The sequence below is a fragment of the Tamandua tetradactyla genome, chromosome 5 (genome assembly GCF_023851605.1).
Source record: "Tamandua tetradactyla isolate mTamTet1 chromosome 5, mTamTet1.pri, whole genome shotgun sequence".
Classification (NCBI taxonomy): domain Eukaryota; kingdom Metazoa; phylum Chordata; class Mammalia; order Pilosa; family Myrmecophagidae; genus Tamandua; species Tamandua tetradactyla.
The window spans coordinates 99067344-99091830 of NC_135331.1; the positions used below are offsets into that span (position 1 = coordinate 99067344).

The window sequence follows — 24487 nt, forward strand, 5'->3', positions numbered from 1 at the left end:
CTGGCGGCGGCGGGCCCGGGCTGCGACCCGAGCGAGCCCCATGCCCCGCGCGGGCTGACGGGCCGAAGCCCGTACGGAGCGGCCGGGCGGGACAGGTAGGTGGCGGGCCAGGCCCGGGGACGGGGGTGGGGGCTGGGCCGGCGACCAGACCAACTCCCAAGCTCGCGCACTCTTTCGCCGGCTCACTGGCTCACTTTGTGTTTGCAAACTGCCCGCCGGAGACGCGCCGGGCGCCGGGAGGAGCCGGGCCCGGGCCGGCGCACTTTGTTCCAGCTAGGGGCCGGCCGCGGCTCACTGACTCCGCGCAGCCGCGACACCCCGCCCCAAACCGGGCCCCCGCGGCCCCGAGCCGTCCTGGGAACAGGTGGGGGCTTGGGCGCGGCGGCGGTGGGGGGGCGATTGGAGGCCGGCCGGGGTAGGGGGAAATCTGGAGAGGCCATTGAGGCCCGCCCTTCCCCCAAGAATCTGGACCCCACCTCCTCCCGGCCTGGCCGCAGGGGATGGGGGTATAAAGGGACCCGACCCCCTACTACCACCCCAGCCCCAAGTCAGACAAAGCATACTTCCCGGTCCGGACTTTTTGTGAGCTGGGGAGGGAAGTGGTGAAATGGGCTCCCTGCCCCCCTCCCTCCCTCCCAGACTGTACGGGACTCCCCTAGACGCGCCAGAGGTAGATAGGGAGGGGGTGGGGGGTGGAGAGCTTAGTCCCAATGGCCTTGTTGCCTCGTTTTAGGAAGGTATTGGTCCTGCGTGGGGCCACACCTCGAAGTGCCGGATTCAGGCAACCCTCTCCCCCATCCCTCAGTCATCTCGGAGATAGAGCAGAAAACTTCTTGGGCCTTTGAGAACGCCGGAAAACGGCCCCTGTGATTTTGTGCGCCTGAGCTGAAGAGTGGGGGACCTATCCCGTGGATATCTCTACTCAGCCTGTTTGGGGGAACCCCCGCCCCACCATGTGGGGAGGGGGGGCAGAGGGGCCCGAAGGCCACCATGGAAAGGGTATCGGAGTAATCAAGCAGGAGCACATCCCCTAGGCGCGCAACTCTAATGTCTCCATAGTCCCCCCACCCCTTGCAGACCAGAGCCCACCCGGCCCGCGGCGCTTCGGCCTTGAGCTCCCCACCAACGCCAAGCAAATTTCCTGGGGCTGCGCCTGGGCAGAGCCTTTGGCGCTAGAATGCTGGGCACCCTGAGAGACCTGGGGTCCCGGCCACCCCCGCAAAGGACAGTGTGATTTCGCCGGACGCGGATTCTGAGCCAGACCTAACAGCGGCGGATTTCTCCCCTCCCCCAACTGGGACGACCTCGCAAACACACCCTTGTCCTACCCGGGACTGCCTAGGTTGGAAAGAAGAGGGTGTGGAAACCGGCAGACCCTGAGCCCCGAGAACCGCCCTGCTCATCCCCTCGCACTCGGGGTCGCCCTTACCAACCTCCGCCTAGCCGGTTTTCTCGCTCTCCGGGTGCCTAGGGTTTGAGGTATCTGGAGATCGCAGTGCGTCTCACGCTCTAGCTCCAGGTCTCCCCGCCAGTTAAGCGCTGGAACCCGGAGTTGGGGTGGGGATAGGGAAAGCTGGGGACAACGTCAAGGAGGAGCAGGCCGTTATCTGAAGTGCCATGCCAGCAGTTCCCGGGAAAGCCCAGGAGCCCTTTGGCCCAAGCGGGTTTTTGCCTGAACTTCAGCTTCTTCATGCCCGTTTTAAAGCACCCCACCTGGATTCTTCTAGAATGAACTCTGTTGGGTTTGGGATTGAGTGCCGCGGGCGCTCGGCCTGGGGTGCAGTTGCTGGAATTGGAGCTGTGGCCGGGTGCTGGCAGGAGTGCCCCCTCCACCCACGCAGAAAGGAGGAGCAGCGGATCACCTCTGCGGCCTGTAGCAGCAGGAAGGTCTAACCAGTCTCACGAACCCAGTGGGTAATGGAAACCCCGACGCAGAGAATTCGGACCCGAATTCACTTCGGCGGAGAACAGGGACTGAACAGCCGCTTGACCTACAAGCTTTGTGAGAGCCGGGCATGTCAATCCTCCAGCGCCCCTGCTTAGCCAGCGGGTGGACTGAGGGCCGAAGGTGGGAGGAGCGCCTGAAACCACCCACCTCAGACAACCCCTGGTCACCGGTGGAAAACTGCTCTGGGGAAGTCTCCAGGCTGGATATATGTGCGTCTGTTTCCACTTGAAAAACTTTGTCTTGCCTGGGGGTTCTTTGTCACCTGGCAGGCCAGGTGGGGTGGGGGGGTGGTGGACTGTGCTGTGGTCATTTGCATGGTGTGATCGCTCCCTCTGTGCCCTTATATTTGAACCTCTCAAAAGTAGGCCTTTTCCTGCTGGGCTCCCTCTGGAGTGTCTCTCTCACTCTTGTCAGCCAGGGATGGTGCCATGAGGAGATGGTGATGATGCAGATGTCCTTCTTACCACCACCAGCCCAGGACCCCACCTTACCCTGGCCCTAGCCTTGGCACTAAGCAGAAGGAGACCATGGGAATGTTCTCTCCTGGCTCCAGGAGCTAGGTCCCTGGGTGGGGTTTTCTGTGCCTCTCCTGATCCTGGGCAGGTTTCCCAGAAGGTATGGGTTTGGGGAACCCCTGAGCCTTCCTGAAGGAAGGGCTTGACACCAGTGTTGGAGAATGCCCTGGGCAGAGCAAGCTAGGACCAACTTGCAAAAGGACCTGCCCCTATCCCTTCTGTATAGGTGCCCCCTCACTTGGATTAACACCTAGACATCCCAGCCTGCCCTTTTCTGCCTTTGACCAGGTGCTTCCTTTCCTGCAGGCAGGTAGGTCCGTTCTTGCCCAGGATGTGTACATCCTGCTTGACCCCTACTCTAAACATACCTCTTTCTGAGTGGGAGGCAGAGGATTGGGGGATTTCTCTTGATCCAGTAATTTCCCCCAAATGTTTGCTGAGCCCCTACTCTGTCTGGGCAAGTCCCAGGCTGGGGACTGGCTCTCTAGACTTCACATTTTCAGGGTAGGGGGACAGATAAGTTATCGTATCAGAGAGACAGGTTGGAACCCGGATGTCTTTCGAAGGAGAGGTGAGAGGTACAAGGAGAGGCTTGGGAGGAGCAGAGTACTCTGGATTGGAGAGGGAAGGGTCATTTCTCCAAGGAGATGCTGCACTGACCAAGCTGCATCCTCCTTTCTTATGGCCTATCCCTTCACTGTCTCCACTAACTTAGCGATTTTCCTGTCTCTCTAGAAGGCCTTGTCTTTACGAATAGCCCAAGCCATACAGAATAATTTCTTCCATCCAAGGAGCTGCTCACTGTCTCCCTTCATGATGTTACAACCCTCCCAGCTTCTCCAGACCAAGGCAGGACATACACTATTTCTGAGGGGATCTTGAAGCTCCATTGGCTGAAATGGCTTCCTTGGACTCAGTTCCAGAACTCAGACTTGGTTCTGAACTCTGGAACCCAGGACAAGGAACTCAGGCCTCCCCATAACAGAACATGTATCACAGAACAGTAATGTTGGAACTTTTGAGCAACTTAATTACATTCTTGGAACTTCAGTTTTCTTATGTGTAAAGTAGGTCAATAATTCCCACATTAGAGTCTTTTTGAGAGCTGAATGGTGGAGCAGATGTAAATTTACTAGCACTGTGCCTGGTACATGGCAGTACTGACCAAGGGAGCGGTCTTTATTATTACTAGGGTCCCAACACTGCCATACTGTATGGTGACCTGAGTAATAACCTCCATTTTCTGGGTTGGGAAAATGGAACCCAGAGAGTAGAAGGGACTTGACAAAGCACAGGCTAAAATGAGGGGCTCCTGAGTCCCAGTGTGCGGGTGGGAAAATTTCTAGGATAGGAAAGGGGAAAGGATAGGAGTTGCTGCCAACTGTCTCCTTCTCCTCTACAAGCTCCACAGGGCCTGGGCCTCCTCTCTTCCCTCCAGTATGAAAGCTGTGTCTTCTCTTTCTGGCTCCCCTTTACGGGAGGATTCTGGGTTCAAAACCTGACATGTCCCTCCTGCACACACTTGAAACATATCCCCTAGGCACACCTAAGATGCTCATGGAGATGAATATAAATGGAAGGGACAATTTCCCCAGAATACAAAGGAGGAAAAATGGCTGGTATTCAGTCTGCAAAAAAAAAAAGGGGGTGGTGGTGGAGGATTTCTAGGGCTTGGGAACCCTAGTCTACAAGACAAGTTTGGCAGTGAGTCTCAGACCAGTTTGGGATCCTACTTCTGGATTCATCTCAAAGTAGGGGGAAAAAATTTCCCCTGAGCCTGAAGTTGCTGGCTGTCTTCGGGGTTACCTTCCCGGATTCCTCCAGGAAGTGCACACCTTAGTCACTGCACCGCGAGTTCGGCCATGCCGGGCTCAGCGAGATCCCTTTTTCTTTAGCATGTTGCAGCTGCGGATGCCTTGTGAGATGGCGCCAGGCAGACGCTGCGCGGAGCCTAGACTCAGGGCACAGCCGCCTGAGCTGCAATGGCGAGGGCTCCGGAAACAAGAGGCGCACGCCTGGACCGGGCGACAGGTTGTCGGCCGCAGAGTCAGGGCGTCCAGGGCACGTTGCGGGAGCCGTCCCAGGCCTGGCTGCCGGCCGACGCTCTCTACTTCTGTTTCTGGTCTCAGGACTATTCCCTGGATGGGGTCTTCTGCGGGCAGCCCGGCGCCTTTCTTCTCCCCAGCCCCGCGGTGTTAGCCGTGCGGCTCGTGCTCCGAATCCCACCTGTTCTGACCGCCTCTCCGGGCCACATCTTCTGCCCTACTGGCGCCTCCAGAGCCCGGGTCTGGGCTGTGGCGGTTGGTGGCGCAGGAGGAGGATACATGGTGTTTCCTTTCCCGCTTGGGTTCGTTCTGATGGTACCTGCCGGGGCTACGGTGCAAGTCAATAAAGTGGAGCGTCTAGAATAGCGACCCTCTGGCATTTGTCAGCGTAAGCAGGGTTGGCGGGGCCGGAAGTTACTCAGAACTCCGAAGGGCAGCAAGGGGTGGCGGCAAGCCTTGAGGGCAGGGTAGCTCAGGGGATGGAGATGGGCCCCTTCATTGTATGCGTCCCACAAACGTTGTGGTCCCCCTACAATTGCATGGGCTCGCGGGCGGGACGCGGTGAAGAGGTTCAGTGAGATGTGGCTCCGCTTGCAGCTTGGAAAATAAAAAATGTAGCAGGTCCCAGTGGCCGATCTGACGGATGGGCCCGATGCCCCACAGCGGGGATGAGAGCGCAGGCCCGTCCCCGGGAACTCTCTGGAGAACCGCGGCGCCGTGTTAAGGGAAGCTGGGGGTGGTGCGCTGAGGGGGCTTCAGTTGTCGAGTTCTCCATCCGGCAGGTCTGGTTGGGCTCCCTCGGATTCAGTCCCCCGGCTCTCGAGCCCACATTCCTAGGAGACCAAAGGCTAAAGAAGTTCGCCCAAAAGAGGATGGGTACTGCCTCCTTTCCTTCTGGGGTTCCCTGTTCGGATGAGCACCAGGAAAAGAAAACAGAGCCGGCGGGAGAAAATTTTGGTGAGGGATGGAACATCAAGATTTGCCGGAGACCCGGGGAGGGGCGGCTGCTTTAATCTGTTGGGAAGCAAAGCGCTGGGCGTGGAGAGGCTCCCCGCTTCTCCCAGGCTCCCATATCTCTGGATCGGAGTTGGAGGCGCTTCTGATGAACTGGCCGTGTTGAGGGTGCAGTGTTAGTTCACTGGGAGAATCCTTCCTCTAGGAAGCCTCCAGGATTTCCCCGGAGTGCAAGAGCTGCCACTCCATCCTTCCCAACTGAACGTGCTTGCCTTGGGTTTGCCGCCTGGCCAGCAATTCCCTGAGCTCTTGGGAGCGCATCTGTGTTTGCGAGTTGTGGAAACCTCCTCCGAATCCTGAGCTCCGGAAGGCAGCGCTGAAACAATGTCGGGGGCGCACAGCAGACTCGGCTGGGCACCTTGGGCTTCAGGGAATGATGGAAGAAGGGGAGGCTTGGCTTCATGGCCTCTGTCTTTTGCCACCAGGGAGGGCCTCCTGTGCCATGGGCTACACTCTTTCGGCCGGGGGGATGACTTCTCGGGTGTGGGTAGTAAACAGGGTCAGAACACACCTTACACTGGCTGCCCCATCCCTGGCGGTGAGGGAGCGTTGTTGCCAACTTCCTAAATGCTCTGTGACCTAACTGTGACTCATCCTCTCTGGGCCTTGGCTTTCCTAAGTGTACATTTGGTAAGGGAGCACCTGCTGTCCCCTCTCCCTGGCTTGCTCTCCTCTCCCAGCAGCTGTGGCTTGGTCGCAAGACGGTAAGAGACCAGAAGGTCTCAGGGCACACCCTCTTTGTTCTGGCCACATGCAGAAGCCTGCTATCTCTCCGTGCCCTTCCCATCAGGGGCGCTGTGGAGCACAGGGTAGGGGCCTCTGGGGCCCAGGTGAGTCTCCTCCTTCCCAATTAGGCAGTGGAGCCGGATTAGAAGGGGAGCTGCCTGCCCCCTCCTCCCCGATCCCCATCAAGGAGATTTCCCTTCATCAGAATCTCACATCCTCCAGAAATTAATTTGATGCCTCTTGTTATCAATTAATTGAATCTCGTTGGGAGAGCTCAGTGCGGCAGGCTGTGGCTTGGCCCTAGTGTGCGGCAGCCGTCCGCACCCCACCTCAGGTTGTTCTCCCCTCCCCCGCTACCAGAATAGTCTCCCCTCCCTCCACCATTTATTTTTTCCACCTTACTTTTAATTCCATTCATTTTCTTAGAAAAAAAATTACTACTGTGGGTCACTTTGGATGGATCTCACTGGTTGGGATTCCCCTCTCTTGGACTGTGTGGGGGCACTCTTCCTCTCCCTTAGGCCATTTGACCCTTCCTTAAATAAACAAAACTTCACCCTTTGGAAATTTGGTTCTGACCCTGACTTTGTGTGCTCTAAGAGCTGCTAGTGAGAAACTTGGGGAAGATTGAGGGAGGAAGAGCTGGGGACAGATTCCATGGAGTCTGCTCTCTCACACACACCCTCCCTAGTTGGGGGAGGGCAGCATTGAATCCTAGGTTAGGGACCTTTCAGCCATCAGGATTTTATTCTTGTAAAAATTCCTTTTTTAAAAAATTTTAATTAGAGTCATTTAGGAGCTGTTGCCACTGCCAGAGCGGATCTGTTAAATGTAGGGGCAGAGGGCACTAGTGTATCATACCTCCCGGCTGCCTAGCTGCCAGTTCAGACATATGCAGGAATAATCCCTCAGTGTTTTCTAGATGCTTAGAAACCCTGGCTTTGCCCCCTGCGTGGAAGGTGGGGAGGGAGGTTCTGCAAGGCATCCCAATTAGGGAATCTAGGAGGAGTCTGATGTAGATGCAGGGGGGAATAGGAGGTCACCAGACCCTCGCTGAGAAACTCTGCCATGCTGTCCTCCTATTCTGATCCTCACAGCAACCCTGAGAGTTGTCCAGGTAGTTTGACTGGAATGGGACCCAGGACCAGAGAGGTGATGTGACTTGCCCAGGGTCCTGAATGCTGGCCATAAGGGCTGAGGTCACAGATTTACTACATCCTGATGAGTTTTGTTAACCACCACCACCCCCAAAAGGTCATTGCAATGGCAAATTTTACATAAATATCTCCACTTTGGCTCCTTTTGAAAAAACCCAAGTCCTGTCATCACTGGGCCTGCATTTATGTGGGGTAAGGATAACTGGGATTGAACCCAGCTACCTTCTTGTGCCCTCCAACATCTCACCTGGTCTCCTACGTGGCCTGCTTAGCCAAATGCTTGAGGGCATTTGAGTTAGCAACGTCTTCATGAAGATTTCACTTGTCCTCCATATTCTGCAAGGAAAATCTAGCTAGGAGGTGGGAGGTTGTTTGAGACATTCGGCAGGGTCTGTGCAAGAAGAGCTCAGATGAGGCCCTTTAAGGACACCCTGACCCAAACCCGATTCCCACACAGCTGCTGAAAAACTGACAAAGGTGGATATTTTTTTCTTTCTTCCTGCCATGGAGGAAGTCATAGGGCCTGCGTCTCCAAGGGTCTGTTCCAAGTTGAAACAAGCCCACTCCTGCCCAGGTGAGCCCCTCCACAAAAATCATAGCCCTTTTCGTACCTCCTCTCCCCATATTTATTCTCTCTATGTATTTTTGGTTGAGGGCAAAGGTCAAGGTGTTTGGTGACAGAACAAGGAAACATTGCTCTGAGTCTCAGCCTCCAGCATCTCTTCTCATCCTCTCCACTTCGGGCACCTATTATTACTCTAGACTTGGCCAAAGTGCAGAAGCTAAACTGACCCACTACCCTCCTGCAAGCCTCAGTTTCTTCATCTGCAAAATGACATTATTGTTCCCACCTCATGTCGCTATTGTGGTGAAAATTAAATGATGCCATGTGAAAGCACTTGGCACACAGAAGGTGCTCAGCTGAGGTTTTGTAGAAAAGAGTCCCGGCCCTCCAACTTCCTTTGCTGGAGAACTGCTCAGATGGTTATTCGCTAGGGGCGTGGAAACTGTGGCTGCTCAGAAAGGCTCCCACTCCTCCCTCCAGCAGAAAGTGGAGCTAAACTTGGAGACCCAATGTAGGTACCTCTCAAGGAAAAAGGCCCTCAGAGCAGATGAGGGCCTAAAGCTTGAGCTGATATCGGGTGTGTCCCACCCTCCTGAACGTTCTTCCAAGAATGGAGCTATAGGTGAGGGCTAGAGAAGGACAGAGTGGGAAGCAGAAATCACGTTTCTAGATCTCATGTTGGAACAGGGAGATATGGCAGGACGAGTATATAACTTTGCATATTTGATTGTAGATGTGTCTTGGATGCCTTGAATTGGTCCCCAAGATCCTGTGATACCACACCTAAGAATCACCAGGGGAAACTAAGGAACAGGGCATGGCAGGGGCCGTCTAGGCAGAGCAGCCAGCACCCAGGAAGGGCCAGGCTGGCTGGAGCCCTTCCTGTGCCCACAGAAGCCCCCTGATGCCAGGGGCACCAGCAAACCAGGCTCCAGATGGCCCCTCGGGCCCTGGCGAGGCGTCTCCACCCTTTAACCAGCAGGCCCCCCACGTAAGACGTCACTATTTAATTAGCCGTCTCTGATTAACCAAACTTGGCATTCGGCTCTTCTTGCCCTCATCTTTCCCAGCTCCGAATCAATGGCTTTGATATGCTAATTAGGGAGTAATTTAATTTCAAAAGGCCGCAATTAACAAGGGTGTTGTGGACATGCTGTAGTTAAGCGGAGTAATCTAATTTGCATTAGTAACAAGCAGGGACTAATTAGAAGCTTAATTAGACACTTAGATGGCTCTTATGTTTACTTTCTTAATGAGATGGAGTGGGATCTTTAGTTCTCTTTCTTTTCTTTTTTTTTCGTATTGTTAATTCTTCCTTTTGGTCATGGTACAAGGAAGGGGTGTTGAGGTACGGCCACCTTGTCAGGGCCTAGTGAGAGCATTTTGGGGCTACAGCCAAAGAGCTGTGAACTGGGCTGGGGGACGTAAAAAGAGGTTTAGATTTCAGGGAAATTCCAGAGGGATCCCTGCCCATTCCGGACCTTGCCACCTCTGAGGTAGCATTGGGGCAGAGCACTGGTTTGGGAGTCTGAAGGGCTTTCTGGGTTTCAGTTAAACTCAGCCACTTAGCTGCCAGGTGACCTCATCAAGTCACTTGGCGTCTTTGAAGTGTGGTTCCTTCCTCTGTCAAAGTTGTGTGGAGTGGGGAGGTGGAAAGGTATGGGAAAGGACTTTCAAAGACTGAGCGGAATGGTGATTATTAAGAATAAAATGGATTCACAAATTGTATGCTGGGGCCTTAAGACTCAGCTCAAAAGTCACCTCCTACAGGAAGTCTTCCCAGAGCACCCCCAGATCCAGCTTGAGTGTTCCTCTTAGGCTCCCATAGCCCACAGTGTATATCCACCAAAACATTTACCAAGCTGTGTGTGTACATTGTGTAGGGCAGAGGTTCTCAACCCTGGCAGCATTTGAAATTTCAAATCTTTCAGAAAAGCTTTAAAAAATATCTGTGAAATGTCAGTATTGGTGGATCAGGGTAACTGGGGGAACAGGAGTATGTTGGAGTTCTCCGTATGAGATTTGTATTATTTTTGTAAGCTTATAAAGGGTTTCAAAATAAAAAGGTAAAAAAAAAAAAAGAAAAAAGTATCTGCCTGACCCCCATTCCCCAGAGAATCTGACTTAAGTGCTCTTGAGTGAGGGCCCAGGCACTGATTTTTTTTAGCACTTCACAGGTGACTTTGATGTGTAGGTAGGTAAGCTGGTGTGTTTGCCTGTGTTGCTTTCTCTTCCAGCAAATTGTATCCCTCCCCCCCCAAAAGCAGGTGCTGTGTTTTATTCAGCCTGTCTCCCCAGATCCAGGTACCCAGTGTGCTCAGTATCAGTTGCAGGTGAAGGCCCCATACCCAGCCATCTGCCTTGTGAACTTATCCAGTCTTGACAAGGTCTGAAGTACTGGGTTTTGTTGTTGTTGTTTTTTTTGTTTGTTTGTTTTGCATGGGCAGGCATCAGGAATCAAACCGGGGTCTCCGGCACAGCAGCGAGAACTCTGCCACTGAGCCACCATTGCCCGCTCTGAAGTGCTGGGTTTTGAGAGTGCATGATAAGGGATCTGAAAATGTACTGAAGAGGAGAAAGGAGGGAAGTCGCAAAAGGGGAGAGGCCTGGGGCTCTTGTAAGGCACAAGGCTATACAAGTGTTCTGGACATCACTTAGGGAATGCATGTATCAGGACCTTGAAAACATGCTTACCATTTCTCCGGGATATTCTACCCTTTAGAAACATATTCTAAGCCAAGTAGTCAGAAATGGAGAGTATCCTGTCTGCAGAGTTATTGTAAAAAATAGATAACAACCTGGATGTCCAACTCTAGGGGACTGGCTAAGTAAATTCTGGAACATAAACCCCATTCAAGCACTCTGTGACCATGAACACTTCACAGGTGAAGTGTTACAATTAAAGATGTTGCTGAATAATAATCAGTATTGTGGAAAATGTTGTGGAAATGCTTTTGATAGTAAATGGTGAATGGAAAAATATTAAAATTCCAGTTTCCTTTTTTAAATGTTTATATGCCAATAAAGTGTGAAAATGAGACTAGCTGGAGGGGTATATCCCAAAAGACTAGCAAGGAAGTTATCTCTGGGTGGTAGAATTATGGATACTATTTATATTTTTCTTTACACTTTTTTTTTTCCCCAAAATTTTCTGCCAAGGTGTCTGTTACTTTTATGATTGAAACTTGGAAGAGTACCTGAAACAGCGCCGGCTGGTGCAGTGGCTTACCTTCTAATACAGAGACCTGTTGCAACCTTTTAGATAGGATGTCCTAACCCTACCACTCTATGCTAAGCATCTAGAACCCTGAAATTTTGTGCTAAGAAGAGGCCTAGAATGAGCTAGATTTGGGGCAGGTGGCTCCTAGGGTGTTGGTAGTCATTTGGGAAGAATCTCAGGCCAGATATGCAGTAGGGTTGGGAAAGGGGAGGAAGCATGGGTGCCAGCCTTTGACGGAAACAGGGAGAGTCCCAGAGTACAGGGGGCAGGGACTGGGAAAGGAATTCAACTTGTATTGGAACTCATTGGAGATGCTACTGGCCCTGTCAGAGAGCTAGGTAATCATGTGTCTTCCATCACCCAGCCCTAGTTTCAGGACCCATTTTGGAACTACAGGGCTATTCTAACCCTCAAGTTCAACCTTATTTTCCTCAAGTGTTGAACCAAGGCTGGGAGAAGGGGATGAGATCAATTTTCAACCATACCCTACTCAGAATCAGGTTATAGCAGGATTTCTTGGGTTCCTATAATTCTAATAAATACCTTTTTCTGAAGGCCTTTTTCATGTAGTGCATTTTATTCACTATCCCAGCAACCCTGAAGGAAAGGCTATTGGTATTAGGTCCACTTTACAGATCAGGAAACGGAGGATGAGTCTGGGTATCTCACTGCTCAATGTCACAAAGATAGTAGGTGGCCAGGAAGGGGGTTGCAGTTAGGTTGGTAAATGAGGGTTGGCTAAGTTGCTGTCCTAAGAGCCCTCTTCTCTCACCTGGCAGCCTGAGGGCAGCGGACCTCTGGGGTCCAGACTGAATGGCCAGGGTTGTCCCTGGCTGATTGAGCAGCCTCCTTTGGGCAGTTGTAGGAAGAGTGCTCCTCACTCTGAAAGGTCCTCTCCTTTAAGCCACTTGACAAGTCAGATCCAATAGCAGGGTGGCTAGATAGAGAAGGAAACATGCAGCATCCTCACATTCTAGTCTATGTGGTACCCACTTTTGTGTCTTTTTATATCATCTGGAATTGTGTCATTTCAAAGACTTTTATCTCAAAAAGCTTGAATCTGGTGACCCTCTCCTTTGCAGAATAGGGACCTTTGTATATGCTGTCCCCCTTCAGTGTGCATTTTGCCTGGTCAGTACCTACTTACTCTTCCTATCTAAGCATGAATGCCTTTTCCTCAAAAAAAGGTAGCCTTCCCAGTAGCTCCTCAGTGCTTAGCTTAATCAGCTACTTAACACGTTGAATAAGTGAATAGCCTTGGAGATTGATCACCTAGTTTCAGCCGCCAGGAAGCTCATAACCAAAGTCAGGGTTTGTCCATTGGAGCCCTACTACTTCTCAAAGTCTGGTCCCTGGGCAACCATCAGCAGCATCACCTGGGATGTATATCTCTGGCCCCTTCCAGACACACCAAATCAGACACTCAGGAGATGTGGCCCAAGCAGTCTGCACTTTCACAGGCTGTGGAGGTGGTTCTGATGTGCCCAAGTTTCAGATCCCCTGGCTTAAGGTTTTGGCACGTTTCTTCCCTCTCCTTCTACTCTCCACCCCCACCCCCGTGGTATCTTGAACATATCTGTCTTTTATTACAATCTGCTTCCTAATCTCTCTCTGAAGTTGATAGGGGTATAAACTATAAATAGATCATGTCTAGTCCAGTTCTTCCCATTTTACAGATGAGAAAAGGGCAGCTAAAAGGGGGAATTAATTTACCCAACTGTCAAGTTGAGACGCAGGCTTCCCAAATTCTAGTCTCAGTCTCTCAGCAAGGGCATGTTCTGTGCTAGTCTTTTACACTAGATTATAGACTTCCGGAGACCTGGAAACAGGTCTCCTTATTTCAACTCCACTCACCACTACCGCTGTAGGTACAGGTTGCCTTTGGTCGCGCTCCCGCCCGCTTGCTCCTTTAGGAGCAGGTGCTGGGGGAGGGGAGGGGAGGGGAGGGCGCGCCCCATCTCCAGCTGTGCGCGGGCGCGCCCCGGGAGCGCGCCGGGGGCTACTCCGCCCCTCCCTCCCTTCCTCCTTTCCTCCCTTGCGGGTAAACTCCGGGCATCCATCAGTCTGTTAATTGCACTAATTAGAGATCGCGGAGGTGTTAATTGGAAAACCCTGGTATTGTGCCTGTTTGGGGAAGAAAACGTCAATAAAAATTAATTGATGAGTTGGCAGGGCGGGCGGCGCGGGTTCGCGGCGAGGCACAGGGTGTCGTGGCAAATGTTACGGCCCAGATTAAGTGATTGTTAATTAAAAAGCTACGGTAATTAATACTCCTTACGCCATCTGGGCTCGCGAAAAGGCACAAAAGGTTTCTCCACGTGTGCGGCTCCCCGCTCGTTTCCCTTCCCCCACAAGCACCCCAGCCCCTGGGGTCCCCTTGGCCCTAGGGTAAGTGGATGTCAGGGAGGGGACGGGGTGGGCCCTGGTAAATTCCTGAGGTGGCCTTCATTGGCGGCCGCCCGGGTTCTTCGAAGGACCAGCAGCCTCTAGGGGAAGTGGGAGCCCCCAGTGGCCCACAGACTGCCCTAAAGCGGAAGAGGAGGCTGCGGCTTTCACCCAGCTTCCTTCCTTCGGAGGGTGTCTGCGAGAGCCCTGGGGCCTGGCAGAAGGCTCTGAGGTGCTCTGGCTCCTCCAAGGGGAAGCCAGAGGGATGGGAGACCAGGACTAGCCCAAGTGCAGTCCCACAGTGCTACCCCCAAATCCCAGCGACTCATAATGACCTTGCCTCCGTGTCCTCCCCTGCACCCAAACACACTGTGGTCTGCGAAGGCCGGGATAGGAAATGAGAGCCCAGTTTTTGCCATCCTAGAAAGCCCTTCTGCTCTCCCCTCCTTGTTTGTTGTAAGAAGGAAGAAAGGAGTTGTGACTTGACCAAGTTCACACAGCTGGGCCTTGAGACCAAATGGGCTGATTCTCAGGGGGTTCCCCCTTTTCTACAGGTCCTCAGCTGCTTTGTGAGAAAATGGGTGACTGGATTGGGAAGGTGGGGGTGTGGAGAGAGGGCGGGAGGACCATGGTGTGAAGGGAAGAGGGGGCTCTCCACAGGCACACCCCTAGTACCAGAGCAGGTGACTCAGGTCAATGTTGGGGCGGAGCCCTTTGGGAAAGGGGCCACAGCTGTAACCCAAATGGACACCAGTGAGTCCCCCAGCCACTGGATCACTGTTGCTTTCTGTCCACACATTAGGCTAGGGATTCTTAGTCCCGGAGCTCCCAGGCCAGAATAGACCATCAAGACCACCTCTTCATGGAGGTGGGGAAACTGAGACCCAGAGAAAGAAGAAGCAAAAGATTCACAATTGGTTTGTGACTGAGCCAAGGCTAAGGTCCAGGCCACCTAGTGTCCAAATCCCTGCCTTCTTCCCTAGCTAGGATCCAGGCTCCCATGGACACTGGATTCCTTCCACCCCCACCCCCGGCCATTTTACTTACAGGGCACTGATATCCAGGTCTTCCCCCAGCACTCCAGCTCACCCCATCCCTAGCTGACTAGGCTGCAGGCGCCACAGGCCTGCTCACCCAGAGTGCAGGGAAAACCCCAGTGCCTTTGCAGCACCCTGTGGAGAGGCACACAGGAGGCGGGAGGATTCTTATTCTTGGAGGGCAGAGGTGAGGGTGCAGAGATCGCCTGGGAGCACCTGCCATGCAGGTTTTAAGGGTGATGTAGGTGGACGGGTGGGAGCCTGGAAGGAGGTGTATGGGTGTGTGTCAGCGGGGAAGGCCCCGGGAGGGGGCAGAGCATGCCACATGGGAATTAATGCCATTCATACACCCTGCGGAAATGACTTTTCAAATGCATATAATCTCAAGCATGCAAATGAGAGGCTTGCTTCACCCTGTTTAATATGAATGATCAGCCCTTGAATAGCTATTATTACACGCCACATTGCAGCAATTATGTTGTTCACTGGGTGTCGCTCTGTAGATACCCCCCCAAAATAAAAAGAAAAGAAGGGACACCTCTTATCCCCCTTCTTCCTTCTTTCTCCCCTTTTCCAAACTTGCTGTCTAATCTATAACTTTATGGTGTGCATGTGTGTGTTGGGGGGGGCACTCTTCTTTCTGCTGGATTCTCTTTCCTTTCTCTTGTGTATACACACCCCCCTGAGGCTCTGGTCTTTGTCCCCTGGGGCCCCGGAGTTCTCAGATCTCAGAGAAGCTAGACGTGGAATCAGGGCGGGCAGCTGCTCTCCACCCTCAGCAGGGCCAGAGCTTGGAGAGAAGGAGGCCAGGGTAGGCTCCAGCCGTCGCTCCCCCCCCCCCCCCCCCCCATATATATGTGGCCGAGGCCCAGGCCTGAATGAGAGAAGGTGCTCCTGGCCCAGCGGGGCTGCTGGGAGGGGTCCAGGGTGGGTGGTTGGGTGGAGGGGGCTGGATCCCTGTGCTCTGGCGGGTGGAGGACAGTACCCACTCCATCCATCACGAGGCGGCTGCTGGCCCTAAGGCTGACACGGCCATTAAGGCCTGAGCCCGAGTGCTCAATCTCTTCTGAACCATCACCCCCACCCTCGCCCTCACCCCGCCCTGGCTCGGCTGTCTCAGAAGCTAGGAGGAGGAGCGGCCACTGTGGTGGGGAGAGCTGCAGGGACACCGGAGTCATGGAGGGAGAGGGGCCACCAGAGCGCCAATAGGACCCATGTGTGAACCAGTGGCCTCCCCACGCTCCCCTGCCCTTCACGTCCTCTCACTCCTCCCCTCTCTGCTCCCAGCAGGAATAAAAAGAGGGCAAGTGGCCCAGAAAAGTCGGGGAAGAGAGTTCTCCTGAGTTCGAGGAGAGAATTAGGGGGACGGGGGAGGGTATATTCGTGGGATCCACGGTGTGGGAAGGAACTGGGGATTGTAACAATACATCTTCAACCACAGTTTCTCTAATCTGCTCCCTGCCGGGCCTCTTGGCCTGCAGGTCAGGGTGACCCTGTGGCTGTGGGGTCTGCCTAGGCCGAGCGGGACTTGGGAAGGAAAGAGGGAACACTGGGCGGCTCCCACTGGCTTTGCTAGATGCTCCCGTGGCTTTTGCCACAGGATGATCTCTGTGTGATCTGGGTCAAGTCCTTGATCTCTCTGAGCTTCAGTGTTCCCTCACCACAATTAGGGCAGTTGGGAAAACGGCTGGTCTTCATTGGAGCTTACTCTGCTCATTATGGCAGGTGCTGCTTTATTTCCACGAAGGACTCTACTATGCTAAAGACAAGGAAACTGAAGTGCAGGGAATTTAAGAAGCATGCCAAAGGCCAGTGGTGAATACCAACCATGCCCTGCTTAACTGAAATCCACATTCCCCTGAAGGAGCCATGGATCGGGGGTAGTTGGGGACACCCCAGAATTTGAGAACATCTTGGCTTGCTAAACTAAAGGGCCTCCGATTTTCATCACGGTCTCTGTGTTCAAGCCTCTGAGATACCAGAATTGCCATAGTCTCTGGAGGGATGCTCAGGTCTCTTCCTCCTCCTCCTCGCTGCCCTGGACCACCCCAAACACACCCTCTCTCTTTGTGGGGAAGTTCTAGGCCCCCTGTGAGAGGCGGTGGGAATCACTAACACCCTCATCCCGCCCCAGAAGAGAACTCGGGCCTTGCATCTCTGCCTTTAATAACCCCTTGGCTCTCCAGACCCTCTGTTCCACCTGTAAAACTGGGGTGATAATAAGTACCCCCCACAATTCTGAGGGGGAAATCTGGTGCCTAAAGACAGTGCATATTTATGGAGAGCCTGCTCTGAGCTAGGCACTGGGCTGAGGGAGTCAGAATGGGAGGTGGGAGAGGTGGGACCTGGCTGCCTTACTGCACCCCCCCCCCACACTCAGCTAAGTGTCAGCACCCATAGGTGCTCGTTGATCAATGGCAGCCATTTCTGCAGTGGAAGACACAGTCTTTCACCGTCCCGGCGAGAGACCTCACCTTGGGGAACTCCCTATAAGGAGAGGAGCAAACACAAAAGCCAGAACAGGTGTGAAGGAGCAGTGTGGTGGCGTCCCAGAAAATAGCTCTTCCGCCTTTACGTCCTGTCATTACCCCTGCCTGTACCCCCAAGCTCAAGCCGCTGTTCCCCGCCCCACAGAGCCCGGCTTGGAGGGCGGGGCCAGAACAGGTTTGGGACCTGGAGGGGTGGGGCGGGGGCGGGGCCTCCCCGGGTCCCAGTCCCGGCCCGGGAGTCTGCTGGAAGTTGAGGAAATGGGTCGGAAGGTGGGAGTGGGGCGCAGTCCCTGGGTCTCCGTTGCAGTCTGGAGCTGCCTCTTACCCGGGCCTAGGGGAAGGGTGACATTAGGAGGGACTGCACCCACGGAGGGTCCAGGAGTAGGCCCGCGACCGGCGGGAATTTGGCGCTTGCTGTGTTGTAGGGGATGGGGCGGGGAGGAATGTTGAGGGGCGTCGGTTGCTACCCCAGGTAGAACCGGCCCTGCCCGTCCAGCCTCGGGCCTCAGCCCCTCCCCCGTGTCTCTCCTCCCCCTCCAGGTCCCGCTAGAGCGACATGATGGTGGAATCGGCCTCGGAGACAATCAGGTCGGCTCCGTCTGGTCAGAACGGCGTGGGCAGCCTCTCCGGGCAGGCTGATGGCGGCGGCGGCGGGACTGGGGCCGCAGGCACGGCCGGAGGCGGTGCGGGCAGGGAAGCAGCTGCAGGCGGAGACAGCAACGGCGAGATGAGTCCTGCGGAGCTGCTGCACTTCCAGCAGCAACAGGTAGGAGCCGGCGCCCCTCCCTGGCCTCTGGGGAGAAGAGCTCAAAAGGCCCCATCCCACTCCAGCCTGCAGACCAGGGCACTGCTGCTTCCCACGAAGCAGCCACGCTTTAACATTCTTGAGGAAGTCCAGCTTCCACGGACTGCCCATCCTGCCCCTGGTGTGTCATTCTAGTGGCTGCTTTGAGGTTAGGGTAGCACAACCTTCCAGTGGAAGAGAGGTGGGACTCAGGAAAGCCCCAGAAATGCCAGCAAGGATAGACACCTGAGCACCCTTTCCCTGGGCTTGCAGGCTTAAGGCTATGCCTGTTGAGTGGGTGGTAGGCACCTGTGCTCCATTCTGCACAGCTGCTAGTAAACTGGCTGGTAAGCTACAGAGGCCAGGGAGGGAGGTCCGGGCTCTAGGTGTGAGTGCATTCAGTGCTGGGAGGGGCACTGTGCATTCTGGGGTATCTCCACTTTATTTATTTTAAAACATATCCTGCCTCCGTCTCTGCCTGTGTCCCTAATCCAAGTGGTGAAGAGATTAAACTTTCAGGCCCTAGGGGCCAAAGCAGCCGGGAAAAGGCCAAGGGAGGTAGGCAAAGGCAGATCTCCATTTTAAGGGCTCACCTGGGTTCTCTGTCTGTGCCCCCTTCCTTCTGCTACCCCCAACACCCCACCACGAACTGCATAGTTCAGGAGTTCAGAACCAGTCTCTCTGAGAATTGAGAGGCACTGGGGTGGGGAGCCTGGTTAGGAGATGACAAAACAGGGGCCCCAGGTCCCTGCCCCACACGGGGGAAAAAGGGAGAATCATGCTTGACAAGTTTAGGAAAACCGGCCCAGCCAGCCCTAGCTTTGGGATTCTCCTTCTCTTATTTGACTCTTTTCCTCAAATCACTGCTGGTGGTGCTGGCCCCGGGGGCTCTGCTGGGAATGCGGAAAAGCAGGGGGCCTACACACGCCTCCCTGCCCAGTCCCCCTATCCCAGCCCCGCCTCACGTGTGCACAGATGTGTGTACTCACATTGCCTTCACACCCTCTCAGTCTCTTGTGGCACTCCTCTTTCCTCAGTTCCTCCGGCCCTGCTCCTTCCCTGCTTCCACTCCATAAACCTTAAGGGAACATTTCCCACCACACTCCTTGGACCAGAGGTCAGAGAAGAAGGAGGTACCACCATCAGGAGTCCAGTACCCCTACACTGAGCTGGAGTTGGGGGGAAAGAAAAACAGGTTAATAACAGCCAGCAGCCTTGGCCTCCTTGGTTCCTACAGGACTGGGCTGTTAGATGAGTTGGGATTTAGGTGTGAAATCCCTCTACACACTGGCTGGTCCATGTGGATGTGAATGGAATGAAGAACTCTAAAAAATCACTTCCGTTTGGAACCAGTGGAGACTGGAACAGGAGTGGCTTGGCTCCTTTCCCCGCAGGGAGGTGGTCCTTAGGAGTTAGGTGGCATGCCTCAAGCCTCCCGAAGCAGGTTCTGTGGGGAAGAGACCAAGAGTCTGTGCCATCTGCTTGGGACAGAAATTCAAAGGGCAAAATCCCGTCCTTTATCAAAATAATAACAAAACACACCCCACCAAAAGTCCCAAGTCCCCCCACCTGGTATGGCCAGCTTTTCCCCTCCTGTTCTCTGCAGACAAAGCTATGAAAACATTTGAGTGTGACAGGGGGGAATACCAAAACTGAAAAGTTTCTTTCTAAAAATCATCTAATGTGAAGAGTAAACAGATATCTGGGTAACTGGAGAGACGTTTAGGTGGGAAGAGATAGAACTGTCTGTACCGATCAGGTTTCTTCCTTCTCCATTGCACAAAGCTGTGTTTTACCATCTATATTCCAAGTTCCAGTTATTTCTGTTTGTGTTGGGGAATATCCCAAAGGCCTGGAAAATCCTATATCTGTTTCACAAATAAACTGGGGTGGGGATTTGGAGGCCGGCAGAGGGCTGTTTTACCCATTTGGGCTCACTGTGGGCGTAGTGCCCAGGGCTAAGGAAAATATTTGAGACTTTAAAAAGGTTTTGTTGGCTCTAAACTATGAAAAGAACCCTGCAAAATGGATATTATAAAGTTTTTAATTAAAATGAAACATTCCCTGGGCCATCACTCCACCCCTGATGTATGAAGGGCGCTTTTCGGGGTGCCCCATGGTGAACACTTTCTGGTACCCCAACAACAAACGTTCCTGTGGAGTGGAGTGACTACAGGAAAGAGAGCCTGGTCCTCAGGTTCCTCCTCCCTCAACCCCAGCCACAGCACTGGAGTCCTTGGAGGACAAATACTTTGCATCTTTGGGTCCTTCACATACCTTTTGTCATTAAAGTGCCTCACCATCCCTGAAGGTCATTATTATTATCCCCATGTCACAGAGGAGGAGGCAGCCCAGGGGGAGGCACTGACTTGTCCAAGTGACACAGTAAAGGCTGTAGCTAGGTCTCAGGGCTCCTTGTTCCCAGTTCAGGGCTCAGTGCACCCTCCTCTTTGCTCCTATCACATGCAGGCCCCAGTGGGAGACAGGGAGCAAAGACTTTGGACATAGTAGGTGTAATTAAATGTCTGGTGATGAGTAAATAAGGGTACTCCATTCCCAATCTAAAAGCGTCTTTAAACAAAAATGAACACTAGCCCACTGGCCCTATATAGCTGCTCTAGCACCGACTGGGAACTCCAGCAGAGGGGGTTGGGAGTGGGTCTGTGAACAGGGCACTGGTCTCATACTCCTGGGCTCTCCTTGGGTCTCCAGGCCCCTCTCCCTCTGTCTGTTAGTCCCTGTCCCTCCACTCGGGTAAACAAGCCCTGGACATGCAAATCGGGGCCTTTGGGAGTAATGAGTTGACAGAAGAGAGAGATAAACAGGGCGAGTCAGAAGTCAGACTGGTGACAGGACTTTAGGCTGAAGCAAACAGTGCTGAAGAGGGCATCCACGTCACTTTGGAACAAGAGCAGGCACTTGTTTCCATGCAACGAGCAGGCCGGGAGCTTGTTCAAACAGAGGCTGGAGATGGTGGGGATTGAGGGGGCAGGCGGGAGGGTAGTGACCTGGCTTGGCTGCCACGCAGGGTCTGACTGGAGAGAGGATCTGGCTTGGCTGCACCGTTTCAGTCTTCAGGGCCCAGCTTCCCATGGCGTCCTCTCAACCCCCTTGCTGGCAAATGATACACCACCTTCACTCTGTCCTTGGGGCTTTCACCAGGTCTCCAGTCTCATCCACCCCTGCAGAAGCTACCCCAAGCGCAGTAGACCTTGGAGCATTCACTGATTCAGCAAACATGCGCTGAACCTAACTTTGTGCTGGCCAACTGGAGGAGGGGAAACCCGCCCCCCCCTGCCCAGCTGCTGTTTCAAAATAGACGTATCAGCTGCCCATCATTCCCCTTCCTTCACCAAGGCAAATCCCCTGCCCTGTTGCCCCTTCCCCTATTGCCCTCCACACAACCCCCACCTCCCACCCCAACCCCTGCATGTTTCTCCTCTAAGATGGCTTTTTTCTTTGAAGGCTGCCCTCCCATTGTATCCGAATCTGATTTCACCTGTATGAAAATATTTCTAGTGGGGAGGGGGAGAGTGCTTCCCCAGGAAACCGGCAAGTACCCTCTGGGCACTCTGATGGGGGGCAGCGAGGGCTGGGAGAAGTGTGCATCAGCTTTTGGGAGTTGCAGGGCCTGGGGAGGCCTTGAGGAGTGGGCTCTGTGGCCGAGAACAGCCAGAGAGCTGGACTCAGGGCTGGGAGGGCTGAGCCGGGCGGGGCGGGGGTCGGGCAGAGCTGCTGGCGGCTGCGCTGAAAGGCGTCCTGGGCCCCCAGAGTGCGTGCTCCCATTGTCCACGGGTTGTGGGGGTGACAGGTCAGCGAGGGTCACTGGAGGGTTGCTTAGCGTCTGGGAACTCCCACCGCAGTTGCCGTGGCAACCGGGGCCAAATCCCACCACGTTCACATCCTGTGGGGAGATTCAAAAGGGTTGGGGGGCTCTGCACATTAATGGGCTTTTAAGTCACCCCTCCAAAGAGATGGGGGATGGTGATCAGGGAGTTGGGGGAGGGGAAGAAGAAGAATGCAAGAAACTTTTCTTTCCTTTTCCTCTCCCATCTGGCCCTCCTCTGCCCAAGCTACTTAGGGGGATGGGGTGGGAAGGGGAGGCCTCAGAGGTGAATGAGTACCCCCACCTCTTCACACGCAAGGTCAATGGTTGTCTTTACTCTTCAAGCTGGGCACATTTCTCTTTGGGAGTCCCACCCTCACGCCCCAGATTCTACTCTTTCATCTCTGGTCCCCACATCTTCTGGACTTCCTTTTCCTTCTGGAGAATACGCCCTCCCCCAGAGGTGCCGGGCCTGTAGCGGGAGCCTTGGGGCATGAACCCTCCAGAGGGGAGACTGAGAGACTCTTCCGATTGGGTGAAGTTTCACTCCAGCAGCCGCTGGGAAGTGCTTGGAAGCTGCTCCTCCCGCCTCTGCCTGGAAAGAGTGAGAGAAGGGCAGGGGGAGGTGGAGCTGGAGAGCCAGTTGGCCCGGGTGTGGTTGTAGGTTGTATCAGGGAAGGGGGCCTTCTTGTACCCCTCCTGGTACCCCTCCTGGGTCCTAGCCAAAGGCCGCCCTGTTTTGTGGGTCAGCTTCCCAGTCTCTCCCCTAGTAGGGAGCTGCACCATGGGTGGGGTAGGGGGGAGGAAGAAGGCCCAGCACTCGAGGGAGAGAGCCCCAGACTCCTGCTTTCTTGGGAGGAGCCAGCCCTCTCTGCCTCCTCTCGCCTTCCCTCCCGATATAGGATTTGTAGACCTTTTACTCCCCTCCCTCACCCCTTTTCATGGCAGAGTTTTTGTCCTTACTGATTAGGATTTGGGGACAGAGGAGAGAAGGTGAAGGATTGAAGTGCGGAGGGCCTCATCCCAGAGTCACTCCATCAGGCAGAACCCAGCCATGAACCCCCAAAAACATCGTCAGGGGAGTGGAGGTGGCTTCTCAAAGCAGCCAGCTAGTTTTTCTCCTAGGGGTGCTCCTTTGTCCTGAGAAGCCCCATTGGGTGGAAGGGAGTTGGAAGGGAATTGCATGCCCCATACTTTCACCTGCTCCCAATCTGAAACTAGAGCCCCTGTAGGAGTGACCGGGGATGGGGGTGGGGGGTAGGAAGCTCCTCGGGGCACTGAACCCAGCCTGGGAAAGACCTGCTTCCAGAGAACCCCACAGACGCAGCCCGGAAGTGCATCTGGAAACCGGTTCTTAGCCCAAGATCCACCCAAGTCCCTGCAGCGCCACCGCCCCACCACGCTATTTCAGCCCCTTCCCCGGCACCAGTCCTCCTTCCCAGGGCCGGTCCCCAAAGCTCCCGGGCCGGGCCTGCCTCTCCCAAGCCCACCACCTCCCCCGCGGCAGCGCTGTTGGCCTGGGGGCGTGGGCGGCAGGCTGAGGTCGGCTGCCAGGGGCACCGGAAAAGCGGAGAGAAGGAGCTTATCTAAGGAGCACCTTTCCTTTTTCGGGACTGTTGAGTTCCTTTGTTAATTCTCGTCTGCCTGAGGCTAGAGGCAGGTTCCTTGCAGACCAGGAGTCTTTGGTGGGGAAGGGGTCCTGAAACTGGGCTGTGCACCCCGGATATGAGCCCCCCGCCGCGCACACATGGGCCTGTGTCTGTGCTGTGCTGGGGTTTATTTTAATGGTTCTAATTTGAGAATGCGCCGATGTCATTTTTACGAGGTTGGTGTAAAAAAAATTTACAGCCTTTTCCAAAAAGCTTTTTTTTTTTTTTCCCAAGGAAAAAAAAGGTGTAGAATCACTTGAGGGGTTTTATGGTCTCCTCTCCCCTGCTCCCCCTTTACCCCACCTTCTCTGTGTAATTTCATTTTTATGTCTCTTTGCTGGAGGATGAAGCCTGACTGGTGGAGAAGCTGCATCTCCCCAGGTCAGTTCCTTCAGCGGTTGGGCCCCTGACCTCTGACCTCTTCCCTCCACCCTCTCCTCCTGGCATTGCAAAATTGGATTGAGAGGTTTCCTGTTTACATGACATCAACAAGTACTTATTAGCCATCTACTCTTTACTAACAGTAGGTTAGGTATCAACCCTCTGAGAGTTTATCTTCCAACAATTTTTCCTCAAGTGTAGAATGAAATAAAAAATCACTGCCTGCCCCGTGGTGGTCTGGCCCCTGCTTACCTCTGGGACTTGCTCACGCTGCTCTGTTCTCTGTGCTCTGTTTAATGCACTGAACTTATTCCCACCTCAGGGCCTTTGCTCCAGCTATTTCTGTTTCCCCCACCTTAAATATGCCCCTCCTGGAAAAGGTAGCTTCTTCTCGAACTACACCACGGTCTATGCAGCCAGCCAGCCATTCTTTGCATAATGCTAAGCGCTACCTCATAGTTCACTCCTTTCTCTGTTCAGTGTTTGTCTCACCCTAATTAGAATGTGAACTCCATCAAAGCAAATACCCCAAGTCTCCAGTGCCCAGGACAGTGTCCGTGCCTTAATAAATACTTGTTCAATTATTGATAAAAGAATAGAAAGTCATATTATGACACTGGGGTAAAGGTGATGGGTTTTCCCAGGAGTGCTTCTCAGGTTTGAGGTGAGCCAGCATCCTCCAAAACCTTTCCTCTAACGCTCCCTTCCCCTAAGTCTAGCCAACCCCCAGTTAAAATTTTCAAGAT

General features: G+C 53.9%; 1 protein-coding gene across 3 annotated transcripts in view; it reads left to right on the top strand.

Annotated features, from left to right (window-relative positions):
• Positions 1-15: 15 nt before the first annotated feature.
• FOXP4 (forkhead box P4) overlaps positions 16-24487 on the top strand; it is a 57187-nt gene continuing 32715 nt past the window's right edge. For all 3 annotated transcript variants that reach the window (XM_077161767.1, XM_077161768.1, XM_077161769.1), the window contains exons 1-2: positions 16-95; positions 17642-17867. In XM_077161767.1, the coding sequence (XP_077017882.1) occupies positions 17658-17867 (210 nt within the window). In that variant the 5' untranslated portion in view covers positions 16-95; positions 17642-17657. The remainder of the gene's footprint in view (positions 96-17641; positions 17868-24487) is intronic.